The sequence below is a fragment of the Hydractinia symbiolongicarpus genome, chromosome 4 (genome assembly GCF_029227915.1).
Source record: "Hydractinia symbiolongicarpus strain clone_291-10 chromosome 4, HSymV2.1, whole genome shotgun sequence".
In the NCBI taxonomy this organism is placed as follows: domain Eukaryota; kingdom Metazoa; phylum Cnidaria; class Hydrozoa; order Anthoathecata; family Hydractiniidae; genus Hydractinia; species Hydractinia symbiolongicarpus.
This window is the reverse complement of record NC_079878.1, coordinates 1,101,818-1,115,661: the sequence shown is the minus strand read 5'-3', so window position 1 is coordinate 1,115,661 and position 13,844 is coordinate 1,101,818. Positions and strand designations below refer to the sequence as shown.

Sequence of the window (13,844 nt, the reverse complement as noted above, 5' to 3'; positions counted from 1 at the left end):
AAATCAGGGTGGCGTGTTCTTTACAGAACGACAAATTCTCAGCATTTTGACTTAACAAAGTCCTCGAGCAGTCCAAAATTTGCTTGGAAACAACATTTGCTCCCCCCACCACCCCCCTATTCCCCGATTTTACACACATTTCGGGATAAGTCAATATTGAAATCGCTGACACAGCAATTTTAATTGAGACGAACGCCAGAACGAAATGATGAAAAAAGTTTTTTGTGGCAAAAACTTTTGACTTGTGAGAGAAGAAGTTTCCTTTTCTTAACTACCTGATCATCCCCTGATCAGTACCTGACTGTAGGTTACCTTACTAGCTAAGCTGATAATATATTTTTTAGGTTTTTAGAATTTTAGGTAGAAAACTGGCAGCTTATTAAGTGCAACAGCAAAATGTCCTTCTTTGTTTTGCTTTACACTTGCTGGCCACCACAACAGTAGCATAGCTAACAAAGCAGAATGTTAACAAGTGTCTGAATTAAAGTGAAGCTAAATTAGGAAAAACTCACCTATAGATGAATTCCGTTGTTTACATTCTTAATGGTGGCATTTCTGTGGCAAGAAAAAAGATGGGGGCGCTAGGTGAAGCAAAGTAATTATCAGTCCATTTCTTTACACAAAGGCATTCTTAGAACTTCAAATGAATTCAAATAAAACAGAAGGCATCAAACTACTACACTTGATAATAGTTTATAACCTCAACGATGTTTCCGTTAGAATAAATCCACAGTACCACTCTTCACCAAATCCTAGCATCTGTTTTCCTGCCACACAAATGCCAGAGCCAAGGAGCTTACCGCTGAAAAGTAAACAAATAACGTCACGCTGAAATCCATCTATACTACATGTCACACAATATGTGAAGATTTAAAGTAAGAAGTTAGGAAAAAATCAAATCATAATACAGATGTAGCAGGAGAATAAAACAGCTATTCATGTACCTGATTATTTAGCTAAACAAACAGCTTTGGTGCTGATATGACAACTTCACTCATTATTCATCAATCGGCAGACCCCACACAAATCGACAGCCAAACAAATGCACAAATTAAGTTGTAGACCAGTCCATTTTAAACTTTAATTCTGAGTGGAGGCATCTTTTGCTCTCCTGCAGTTGAAATATAGTTTAAATTGAATTTTGGACCAAAACTGCTTTGACAGGAGTTGGACCGTATTGACAAAGTGAACAAAATGATATTTTTTTTCAGAGCCAATACAAAGTAGGATAAAAAGGCAACCTCAAAATGCTCTCCAACCAAAGCTGAAAGAACACTCTGTAGTCACTGTGGGATGACCTTTTTTGCTAAGCCAAATTGACCTCTAGTCACCAGCCATGGGAATCTATTTTTGTTACGTTGGTATTTCGTTAATCCCATATCCAAAACAGGAATAGTTTCATTTCAATACTGTTTTTTCCTTGACCATAATGATAAAAAATCACGTCTTGTGTGTTTCTATTGTTTTCCAGAAATCCTTTTGAAGCCAGGTGTTCCATTATAATTCTTTGCAAAAAGTTAGAAATACAAATTAAAATATTTTTTGAAAAATTTAGAACTGAAGAACCAATCTATCTACCCCTCAGACACCTCAGTTACCTTGGACTTATGTCAACAGATGTCAACAAATATGTCATACGACATACATATACAAAAGGTAGTCCAAGGTAATACTACAAAAACAAAAACAATATAGTTTAACAGTGAGCGATCTTATTTTAGTGGCTGTTATATACAAGTTGTGATGCAATTAGGAAGGCAAATTTTGTGGTTGTTGATCGCGTTAGGAACGTGGTTGCTATAAGCAGGTATAACTGCTGCTAAAATGTTCCTTAAAGTGGTCACTGTTAACACAGATGTGACTGTACCATTAAAAAAAGTCCTACAAGTTTTTACTTCAAGGGCTTTCTTATTTGTGACAAATCAAAAACCAATGGAATTGAGAAAGTGCTGTTTTGCATTTTGGATATAATGGGTGCGTCAAGAGTTTTTGGACAAAAATTGTGAATTTTATTTGAAACAGTGCCTAAGCTCAGTAAGTCAGCACCTTCGTTATCATCTGCAGTCTTGGTAATATCAATCTGCAGTCTTGATAATAGTTTAAACCCTCATTCACTTCTGTTTGAAGAAATCAATTGGAAAGGGCATTCGTAGCAAGTTTATTCTACTTGTTTATACAAACCAATTTCCCAATAATGGTTAATCATTTTAAAAATTATTCCGTAGAAATAAATCTGATGAAAGATTAGACAGTTTTAACAAAAATAATTTGTGTTATTTGTTTTTGTAAACTGTCGAATGGGTGTAATTTATAGAACTTTGTTAACAGTACCAAATTTGACTAAAAAAAATAACCAAAATTTTGTTACATCTGTTATGCTCCTTTTGAAAGTGGTTAAGTATTAAGGATTTTATTCAAATATATGTTTGAAGTTGTATGATGTTAAAGCTTATCTCCTACTTCTATATATTTATATTCCATGGTTGTAAAGTAATTTGATAAATGTTTCAAACTGCTAACGAAAACGCCCGGCAAAGTATGCACGTTCAATACTTTAGAGACAGATGGAAGCCATCTGCCAGAAGTTATCTTTTTTTGTCTTGGGACCCTTTTTGTGAAAAGGAATAACGTCGGCACGTTTTAATAAATCCCAAAATTTTTTTTGTAAACACATTCATTGTTGAAAATAAAAGACCTTACTTTTATTTTCAACAATAAATGTGTTTACGAAAAAAGTTTTCTGGATTTTCCAGATATCTTTTTTCATGTTGGGTAAGATGCTACCGTTATTGAGTTGTTTTAGGAAAGGCTATAGTTCACAGCATGTGTTATTACACATGATGCATGATTGGCATAGGGGATTAGATCAGGGAAGATATGTGGCAGCCGTTTTAAATGATTTGGGTAAAGCATTTGACTGCATTGACCATGAATTACTTCTTGCAAAGATGCATATGGTTTCTCAAATCAAGCTCTACATGTCATTCGTAGTTACCTCACTAGTCTTAAGCAAAGGGTAGGATTAGGTGGCAAATATAGCTCATGGCTTGATCTGTTCATTGGTGTGCCTTAGGGCTCAATTATTGGACCTTTGCTTTTTAATGTTTAGAACGATCTCATGCTAGATTTTAGTGATAATCAGGTGAGCATATGCAACTATGCTGATGACAATACACTTTATGCATCGTCTACTGATATCACTAAAGTGAAGCAGAAGTTAGAAAAGCTTTAGTTTTTGTATCGGAATGGTTCTCTAAAAATGGTCTTCAACTTAATGCTGATAAGTGTCAACTAATTGTGTTTGGGAAAGCAAGGTTTTCTCTCGTTTTAATAAGTTTTAATGGAAACATTTTAAAGGAATGTAACAATGTAAAATTGTTTGGAGTTAACTTTGACAATGCCCTTTCCTTCACAAAGCATATAAATGCATTGTGCAAGAGTGCTAGTGCCAAGTTATCTGCTTTAAGACGAATATCTATATTTATGTCATTTGATGAACGAAGTATTATAGCGAATTTGTTTGTAGCGTCAGAAACGAGATATTGTCCTCTTATTTGGTCTTTCACAACTAGGTCATCTCTAGCAAAAATAGAACGAGTGCATACCAGAACCCTTGAGTTGTGTTATGATCCTACACAAGAGAGATCGGTCTGCAAAACTATGCACCGTCATTATTGTGATTTATTACTTAGAGAGGTATTTAAGACTAGAAATGGTTTAAGCCCATCCTATATGCAAAGTGTTTTTTCTTTTAAAGAAACTCCACTATACAATTTGCGAAGGGGGTGCTCTATTATGAGAAACAGAATTGTCTGTCTGCTAGTGTCTGCTTCTCATATTGGATCTCAGTTATGGGACAGTCTTCCAGAGGCAGTGAAAAGTTTTAGCGTTTTCTGCAAAGAGATTCAGCAGTTGGATAGTCTACACTGCAAATGCCGTCCATGTGCTGTACCTATATACCATGTTAAGGTTATATAAACTAGATTTATTTTTTTCCTTAATATTTTAATTATAGTCGATTTTAATTAGCCTTAGTAGGCTAACCGCCTTCCCTCCCAGAAATTATTATCTCATAAATTGACGAATCATATCTGGCAGGGAAATGGTACAGTTTAAATTTTATTTCATTTTCTTTTAATAAAGTAACTTATACAACAGCCTTCAAATTTCGCTTCGGCACTCGGCAATTGCCGAAGTAATTGCCAAAGTATTATCAGTTATAAGGCTTTCTCTCAGGCAATAATATTGCCAATGAAAAACTCGATCATCAACTGTTGTAGTTTCCCTTTTTTATGAATATTCATGTTATCCATACTCCTAGATTTCATCAAACAGATATTGCCACAATGACACAAATAACTTTCCACTGCCCACTTCAAAAACGACGAAAAATAAAAAACATATAGTCTCGATGCCCCCAGCTATCGAATTCTCTGTTAAGGGAGAATGTTGTAAAACCCTTAAGCGACGTAGAGGTAGACAACACGATCCCTTCAACCAATGCACTGCACTGTGTTGACAAACTTAATATCGGCCCCGTAGTTTTATTCAATTCGGCCTGCAGTTCAAAATGGTGGAGTGACCAAGTGAGGTTGTATTATTGTTCCCAAGAAAAACAAAAATATTGTCAAGGCTTGGCATCATATTTATATATTTTTTTATTTTAAAAAGTGCCGAAGTCTGCCGAGGCAATTGCCGAAGGTTTTTAGTGCTTTTGACCATTGTCTTGTGAAGTGATTTTGAAAAATTGCGAAGTTACTTCGGCAATTATTTGCCAAAGCAAATATATCTGAAATTCAAAGACTGTACAACATTGTATATTTTATCGACTCTAAATAAAATTATCTTATCTTATGTGTGAATTCAGTTTTATTTCTATGGTAAGATTGTATTTCAAACCAGTGACCAAGATTTGTTTTTGTTTATATATATAATTTACTGCGTATGTTTCAACAAAATAACAAAACACTTCATCTTGTATGTATTTTTGTTCAAAGAATCATAATTTTTAATCTTAGCAACATAATTGTAGATAAATAAATAAATTGAAATGGGTGGTAAGATTTTTTGAAACTTAGTATTCTTCACTCCGAATTACTGATAATAGTATATTTTCACATTTTGTGTATGTGTTTTTGTATTAGGTAGGTAGATAAGAAAATGTGTGCAGCGAAAATGGAATTCCCTTTTTGTGATGAAGTTGGAAAATATGAAAAGCTTACAAAAGTTGGACAAGGAACCTTTGGAGAAGTATTCAAAGCAAGAAATAGAAAAACAAGACAGATAGTTGCATTAAAAAAAATCCTTATGGAGAACGAAAAGGAAGGCTTTCCTATCACAGCACTAAGAGAAATAAAAATACTAAAACTGCTGCAGCACGAGAATATTGTTTGCTTGCTGGAAATATGTCGAACGAAAGCCTCTGATTATAACCGACAAAGAGCAAGCATTTATTTAGTGTTCGAATTTTGTGAGCACGACTTAGCTGGACTGTTGTGTAACCAACAGGTTAGATTCTCTCTGGGAGAGATTAAAAAGACTATGCAAATGTTATGCAATGCTTTGTATTTTATTCATTTCAACAAAATTCTCCATCGTGATATGAAGGCTGCTAATGTTTTGATCACGAAAGCTGGTGTGCTAAAACTTGCTGATTTTGGTTTGGCACGAGGAATATACTTGAACAGAGATCCTGTTAAAAACCGGTAATAAGATTTAATTCTGATTATGTTTTAAGTTGCTTTTTTATACAAGTTCTGAATCAGAGTCGAATCTTTTTAAATTAATTTTTCAGGGCTGCCGTGCCACCACTTAACTCCTCAAATCTCCTCAATTTTGAAAAGTCTTCTCAAACATGTTTTTATTTTAAAAATGCATAAAAATTTGTATGGCAATAATTTGTCCTAACTTATTGGTATTAAAGAAGATGTTAAAGGTGATGACCTTTAAAATCTCCTCAAATATTCTGAAATTCTTTTTAAAAAATATAAAAAAAGAGTGGCGACCCTGTTTTTAGAAAAATAATCAAAATTCAGTATGTTTTGCTTTTATGTTGCCCCAGCCTTATGTTTTTAATATTATTCTTGTGAAAAACATGACCAGACACATGGAATGAAATCTCCTTCCTCTCCTGGTTATTCTATTATGGCTGAGGATGTATGCATTTGGTAAAAGAAAAAAACTAATTATGATCAAGAATAGGCCCAATACACTTTTCCTAAATTATAATAATTATGACGTCATCCCACATTTCATAATGGTTCTATGTTCTTTAAATAAGGATATTCAGATGGAATATCAAATTATCAAGAAAAACTGAAGTTTTTAGAGCAATAGAATATTCTGGTTGGATTTCATTTTAATTTGAAAAAAATAATTATTTTAAAAATGAGGCTATTCTTAGAAAGGTCGGCTGTATGAAGGGTTTGACTGTAACTTTCAGGTCGCAATCGAACACAGGTTTAAATCGACTGTTGTCAGGAAAACCATTATTAAACAAGAAAGTTTTGGAACAATCAAAAAGAAAAGCATATCTATCTAACGTCACTCTCTCAAGTGCAAAGTTCTTCAGTATAGCACAGACTGACAGTGGTGTGAGGAAGAAAAAAATGTACAAAAGATCTTTTTCCTTTTACATCAGAATAAGCAGACCATAATTTATTGGCGACCCCTTAATCTATTGGCGATCCCTTAATCTATTGAAGACCCCTTAATCTATATCAAATCATAATTCTTCCACACTCCCAAGTATTTTTAGGTTACTAAATGCGAGTTGAATATGTATTTCCTAACGATATTTGACACCCATTGAATATCTACCTCTAACCATTGACCATTCTTTACAATTAGGTAGGGCAGAGTAACCACTAACACTTTGTCTATGTTAAAATAATGGTCAGAGATTATTCTCAGTCAGGTTTAATTTGTAGACCTTTTGTGACCAATCAACAAGTTTCAAATGTTTTCCAACTACACTAACTTTTTAATTTAGTTACACAAATAGAGTGGTTACCCTATGGTATCGCCCACCCGAACTATTACTGGGAGAACGCAACTACGGCCCACCAATTGATATGTGGGGTGCAGGTTGTATCATGGCAGAAATGTGGACCCGCAGTCCTATTATGCAAGGTAGCACTGAACAGCATCAGTTAAATTTAATCTCAAGTTTGTGTGGTACGCTAAGTCCTGATGTATGGCCGGGAATTGAAAAGTTAGAATTATTCTCAAAAATGGAGTTAACACAAAATGCAAGAAGAAGAGTAAAAGACAGACTAAAGTCCTATGTAAAGGATCCACAAGCTTTAGATTTGATCGATAAACTACTAGCATTGGATCCATCAAAGCGGTATGATGCTGACACAGCTCTCAATCATGATTTTTTTTGGAGCGACCCAATGCCGTGCGATCTCACTAAAACTTTATCGAAATTGAACACATCCAATTTTGAGTTGTTGACAACACCACGGCGAGCAGGTGGAGCGCGCCTGGGACAAGCAGGACCATCAAGACCACAAGCACCATCTCAAAACATGAATGGTAGTATATTTGATAGAGTGTTCTAAGTAACGAATCTATGCTCGCGCCACTACATTGTAGCAACAGCACGTTCTCTTACTATTTTCCACTGTTGTCAAAAAAAAGAAAAAAATGAGGAATATTGAATGAGGAATATTAAAGCAATTTGATGGATCTGTCAATTTCATTTGTTATTTCTACCTTGAAAAAGTTTGCCAAGAAATATTTTGTGTCTTGGTATAGAAAAAATCCAGAAAAATCAGAAAAGCGGTCACGCCGAAATTGTTTGTAATTTTTCTTGTTGTTTATATATCAAGCAATGACTTTCTTGCTGGTATTTTTCTTGTTTATGTCTGTTTATAATATAAACAATACAAGAGACATACACCTACTTAAACCGGCTGCTAGTGAAGCTGATGAAGTTTTATATTTATATATTATGAGGTTTTACTATGTAATTTTACCTTGTAAATTCATTTTAAACTTACTTCATATTTCTTAATTCTTTTAATTTACACGCCCCACGCCCAAATTGTTACTTCCTGAAATTTAATAGGCTTAATTTTTGCTCCGTTATATCGCGAAACATTTTTTAACTCACAACGACATAGCAGTGAACTAATGGTACTGATTTTTGCGGGTACTAATTTTTGCGAGTGCTTTTTTTCACGGGTGCTAATTTTTGCGAGTACTTATTTTCGAGAGTACTAGTTTTTACGATTACTTATTTACGCGGGTCCTAATTTTTGTGAGTACTTATTTACGCGGTTACATAAGAATTCGCGGAAATTAAATTTCGTGAATTTAGTCAGAACTCCCGAAAAGTAATAACTGCAAAAATTAGTACCATTGAGATATTCTCTAAAATCTTTGTGCGAATAGTTCATTTTTTGATTTTATCATCAGGAAAAGTAAATGAATCACGGTGTTCTGCAAGCCATAATTTCAAATACACGACCACGTGATATCCTTGCTAACATCGTTAGCACATTGTAGGTTTCAAAATGGCAATTAAGGAAGTTAACAAATTGATAACGCGTGGATATGATTTTTAAATATATATCTAGTGTTTGCGTAGACTTGTACAGATTTTTTGTTGTTGTAACAACTCGTCTTCATCACAAGCAGATATAATATTGATTTCAATGTTGTTAGATTATTTTTTATTGTAACTTTACTTCAATGGTGGAACCTTCTGCGAGGAATAAAATTCGCAGAATACTGGCCACCAGTATAAATTTTTTACGAAAACAGATTTCTTCAGTATCTCCCTTCTTCTCTCCATATATATATATATATATATCTGGGGACCATGACAATTGACGGTTACCTGCCATTTTAAGATAAATAGTTTTTTTTGTTTTACCTTTTGCACATGCTCCGCACACAGTTTCCATTCTTTAGAAAAGAATTAAAGTGAATTAGAAGTTTTGTTTTTTTAAGGTGAATTAAAAAGTATGGTCCCCAGATTGATGATTTTTTTATCACCATTAGAATATACTCGCAGTAAGTGGGTTTCTCATGGGACTGACAAAATCAGTCCCATATGGCAATGTCCCAATTAACCGCATCTTATGGTAAGTAGTATTTTAAGAAAATGATGTCAAAGGATCTCTCACTTGTCGTTTTTGAAGTTAATCTGCGTTGAGAGGGTCATTTAACTTTTATCTCTCAAGAAGTCATTGCATTTAAATTCCATTTTTGCAAAGTATTTTGGTTGATAACACAAACAATTTGTCGCAATAGTCGTCCCACTTATGCAAGGTCCCAATTAGGCGATTTATTTCTGGTTTAATTTAATAAGGGAGTTTCGGGGATTTAGAAATCCAGTTCTAGTTAGCACAATTCTCAACGCGAAGATGCAAAATTTGATCGGGAACAAAATAAAACAGATAAATGAAACAGAAAAATAAAACAGAATAAAGATTATAGTAAAATTTCAATGAAGCAGCAAGTTATTTTTTAGAGAAACTTTTGCATTTGGCGTAACCGTACCTAGATTTTTTTTGTGTCTCCTTATGAACCTTGAAATATGAAAAAAGCTTGTTTTTCATTAAAATTTGCAATGGTCGTGCAACAGTTGTTGTGCGACTGTGGCAAGATATAAAAAAAAAATCTCTACAACATTTGTTGTGCGAAATCGTTGCTTTGATACACGACACGTGTTTCTATCAAAGTGGTAACGGCGATTGTTGTTCAACTGTTGCCAAACTTTCTATATTAATGGAAACCCAACCTTACCCCCAGAGCTCCTTTTCTCTTTCTAACAATCTCGGACTGCGAGATTGTCAGAAAGAGAAAATGTGTCCTGGGGAGGTTGAATGGACCTACTTTAAGGCATGTTACAACATAGTGTGAAAATGAAATATCGGGTCAAACGTCTTTTATAAATTTCAAATATTTTTGTGATTCAATAGTTTTTTAAAATTTTGTGGAACTTATTTTTGCGCTTGATTAACTTTTACCTATTTGTGGAATTTATTTAAAGTGTTATTTTGCGGAACACGATTTTGCGATAAGGATTCAAAATCATAAAAGTTTCGCAAAAATTTCTTCCCGAAATAAGCTATGTGATATATGCGATATTTTGTTTGATGTCAAATATGCAACATTTATGTTGATGCAAGTAAACACAAAAGGCCAGAGAATGAGGTTGAAGAAGTTAAGAACTTTTTTCGAACATTAAGCAAAAGAGAAAAATTTTTTTGTTTCAGGTAAGAAAAAAAAATGTCGGATAGATTGGATTTCCCATACTGTGAAGATGTATCCAAGTATGAAAAATTGATGAAGGTTGGTCAGGGAACATTTGGCGAAGTATTTAAAGCGAGACACAGAAAAACAAAGCAAATGGTAGCGTTGAAAAAGATTCTAATGGAAAACGAAAAAGAAGGCTTTCCAATCACAGCATTGCGAGAGATTCGTATTTTACAGTTACTCAACCATGAAAATATCGTCAACTTGATTGAAATATGTCGAACAAAAGAGACGAATCACAATCAGCAACGACCGATATTTTATTTAGTTTTTGAGTTCTGTGAGCATGATCTAGCTGGATTGTTGTGTAACACGCACATAAAATTTTCGCTTGGTGAAATTAAGAAGATTATACAAATGCTACTGAACGCTTTGTATTTTCTTCATTTCAATCGAATTTTACATCGAGACATGAAAGCAGCCAACATACTGATGACGAAAAATGGCGTGTTGAAGTTAACAGATTTTGGGTTAGCGAGAGCTGTTCATTTAACCAGAGACTCACAGAAAGCCAGGTTTAACAATTTTGTGCAAGTAATCTGAGAGTTACTACAAGAGGGTTAATTTTAGAGGGGATTAGGTTTAGCTGCTACAAATTATTATCCAATCAACATATCCTTCTAAAGTTTCTCTTCTCTTCAACATAAGCGGGCTCGACTAACCACAAACTTTCATATATTCTAACTAAGAAATGATTTTTAAACAAGTCGAATACGCGAAAGTAAGTCCCGCAAAACTAACCCTCTTAATGTTGACATTTTATGTATAAAAAAGCCTGTGGAAGAGGTTTGAGTTCAAGAAATTTCAACTTTTTATTATTAAAACATCATCCTTTTCTTGACGTACATAAAAATAAGTAAGAAAAGTATAGCATTGTTGAAATTTCCATCCTGACGGCGGCGATGATGTGTATTTGTGTTTTGTTAAAAATTTTAAGGTTCATTTGTTTTGCTTATCTCTAGTTGTTTTGTCTAGGTACACAAACAGAGTGGTTACCCTATGGTATCGCCCACCCGAACTATTACTGGGAGAGCGCAACTACGGCCCACCAATTGATATGTGGGGTGCAGGTTGTATCATGGCAGAAATGTGGACCCGCAGTCCTATACTGCAAGGTAACACAGAACAGGAGGAACTTAAACTAATAAGTCGTTTGTGCGGTTCCATTGATACGGAAGTTTGGCCGAATGTTGATAAAATGGAATATTATTCCAAAATGGATCTTCCACAGGGCATGAGAAGATGCGTAAAAGACAGGTTACGAAATTATGTGCGCGATCCAATAGCTCTAGATTTGATTGACAACTTGCTTCTTTTGGATCCAGCAAAACGGTACGACGCCGACACCGCTTTAGATCATTCGTTTTTCTGGTCGGAACCGATGCCGTGTGATGTGAGTGTGACGTTGTCTAAAGTGACGTCATCCATGTTTGAATTGTTAACAGTACGTAGAGGCAAAAATGCAGTTGTTGGAGGAGTGAACGCAAGACATATGCATTCACAGAGCTTTAACAGTGCCATCTATGATCGTGTTTTCTGAAGACGTTCTTATTTTCGTTGTGTTCTCTTCGTATTTAAGTATGTCCCGCTGGTAATCAAAACACAAGCTCTTTGTTTTCAAATGAGCTAGTCTTGTTTGACTTCGTTTGTAAGAAATTTAAAGAAGTTTTAATGTTAGCTAACTCTATTTCCGAAGACAACCTTTGTTGAGTTTGAAAAACCTTGTCCTATGGCCTTGTTAATTTTTTTTATCTGGAAGGCCACAGCCCTATGAACTTGCTAGAATTTTTGTCTATTGTCAATCTCCTTCCAAATATAAAACCTAACAAACCCTGGGAACAAGGTTGATGTTTAAAAAATTATGTGTGTTGTGTTTCTTTGCGTTGCATGTTATGATTATTTTTTCTGTTCATACAACAAACTAGTTCACAACCCTGTCCACCTTTTTTCTTTCTGTTGTTTTAGTAAAACAACAAGGAATCTGGAACAGAGGTTTACTTCTTTAGTGCTTCCATTGGTTTCGATTACCTTTTAAAAATACAAAAATGTTGATAATTATTTGTTGCTTCGAATTTGATGTAACATTTGAATTTCTATATTTTGTTATTTTTTTAAAGTATTATTATTTGTGAATTATAGGAGATATTTATATTTTTTTCTTATAATTTCTATTTTTTGTCAACCAAATCTAAAGTGAGAGGTGAACGTTGAGTCATAGCTCCCCGTTTCTGCTCTAGCTAGGCGTTAGATTTCAGAATATTTAATTCAACAGCAAAGAATACAAAGATAAGGTAGTTCAAGCTTTTGGTATGCAAGGTCCTCTGTGAAACAAATGAAGATAACAATTTTATATCAAGCTGAAATGAAAGAAATAACGTGAGAAATATCAGCGAAACAACGAAACGATATTAAAAAGATCTGGAAAAGAGGATATAGAAAATTATTTTTCACATTTCTCCCGAAATAATTGATCCACTCCACGTCATAGCTAAATAATCACCAAGTGCATCAAAATTTTTGTCACTATATAACAGAAATTTTTCTCGTGAAACCATCAATGCACAGGAAATCCAGACTCTTAGCTCCTTTTCCCAAATAAAAGGGAAAGGGGATTGCGTCATCTTTGGTAGCATTTGACACAAAGGGGGTGCGTATTTGACATTTTTCGCCTAAGATTTGAATTGGTTATTAGAGGCTTAGCTTCCGCAACAAACCGGTAATCAAAACAACATTATAGTAAATCAGTGAGTTTATTCCAGGCTACGTTTTCACAGCTAAACTGTTAACGCCTGTCAATGACATCCTTCTTGTAAATATAGCCTGGAATAAAGTAACTATATGGCGCCGTAGATTAGTGGTTATAGCTCTCGTACTCTGTGCGGGAGACCGAGGTGTCATTCCTCTTGACGGCGATTCAACATGGGCGAGTGAATGTTACCATAGCCCCGGGTTAACCCATGTGAGGGAAATTGGGAAGATGGCACACTGTGTGGCCCGTTGGATGTCGCCGGGAGTTGTCTAGTAGAGCGCGGGCTCTAATTGGGTCTGCGTAGCTCAAAATGAGCATTAAATACTCTAGGACTCTCCATCTACGCCATGGCCCCTCCTGGAAATAATAGACAGGGTATATCCCTCGATATTTGTGAGGCTAGCCATGTAAAATATGCACATCTATCTATCTATCTATCTATCTATCTATAGACCGCCGCGGGGGAAAGCTTTACACGTGTCTGTAAAATTATACTGGTTCAGAATTTTACGTCTGCTGCATCCAGGCCAGCTTACTTGCACAATATTTTCGTCAAGCACACGAGAAGCATGGCTCAACTTATCTCCCGTGGTCTCAAGGCTTCCCTGTGGAAGCAGAGTGTAAGTATGATTGTGTTACCCGTTATTCATTGTGCAATTAGGCATAGTTGTCTAAAAAAGTAAAGACAACATGGTTGGAAGAATTTAGCTAGCTAGTTATATAACTACTTATTTTTTGTCATGAAAACGTCTCTAATGAATATTTTTTGGATGTATATTAATTGTGCTTTTAAAATGTGTCTTATTGACAAAACTTGTCATGA

The 13,844-nt window shown here is 34.8% G+C and overlaps 2 protein-coding genes across 2 annotated transcripts; both read left to right on the top strand.

Moving 5' to 3' along the window:
* Nucleotides 1–5,119: 5,119 nt before the first annotated feature.
* On the top strand, nt 5,120–8,769 carry LOC130640771 (cyclin-dependent kinase 9-like). The gene is made up of 2 exons (XM_057447315.1): nt 5,120–5,705; nt 6,992–8,769. Exons 1-2 carry the CDS (start codon nt 5,161–5,163, stop codon nt 7,563–7,565), a joined length of 1,119 nt encoding a protein of 372 aa, XP_057303298.1. The 5' UTR covers nt 5,120–5,160; the 3' UTR covers nt 7,566–8,769.
* Nucleotides 8,770–10,231: 1,462 nt separating this feature from the next.
* Nucleotides 10,232–12,059, top strand: LOC130640772 (cyclin-dependent kinase 9-like). Its single transcript, XM_057447316.1, has 2 exons — nt 10,232–10,787; nt 11,248–12,059. The coding sequence occupies exons 1-2, from the start codon at nt 10,246–10,248 to the stop codon at nt 11,810–11,812; spliced, it is 1,107 nt and encodes a 368-aa protein (XP_057303299.1). The 5' UTR covers nt 10,232–10,245; the 3' UTR covers nt 11,813–12,059.
* The last annotated feature ends 1,785 nt before the right edge of the window (nt 12,060–13,844 follow it).

Coding starts and splice junctions, on each gene's coding strand:
- LOC130640771 (XM_057447315.1), top strand. CDS start 5,161: ATGTGTGCAGCGAAAATGGAATTCCCTTTTTGTGATGAAGTTGGAAAA. Junction 5,706..6,991: donor AGAGATCCTGTTAAAAACCG/GTAATAAGATTT, acceptor TTTTTAATTTAG/TTACACAAATAGAGTGGTTA.
- LOC130640772 (XM_057447316.1), top strand. CDS start 10,246: ATGTCGGATAGATTGGATTTCCCATACTGTGAAGATGTATCCAAGTAT. Junction 10,788..11,247: donor AGAGACTCACAGAAAGCCAG/GTTTAACAATTT, acceptor TGTTTTGTCTAG/GTACACAAACAGAGTGGTTA.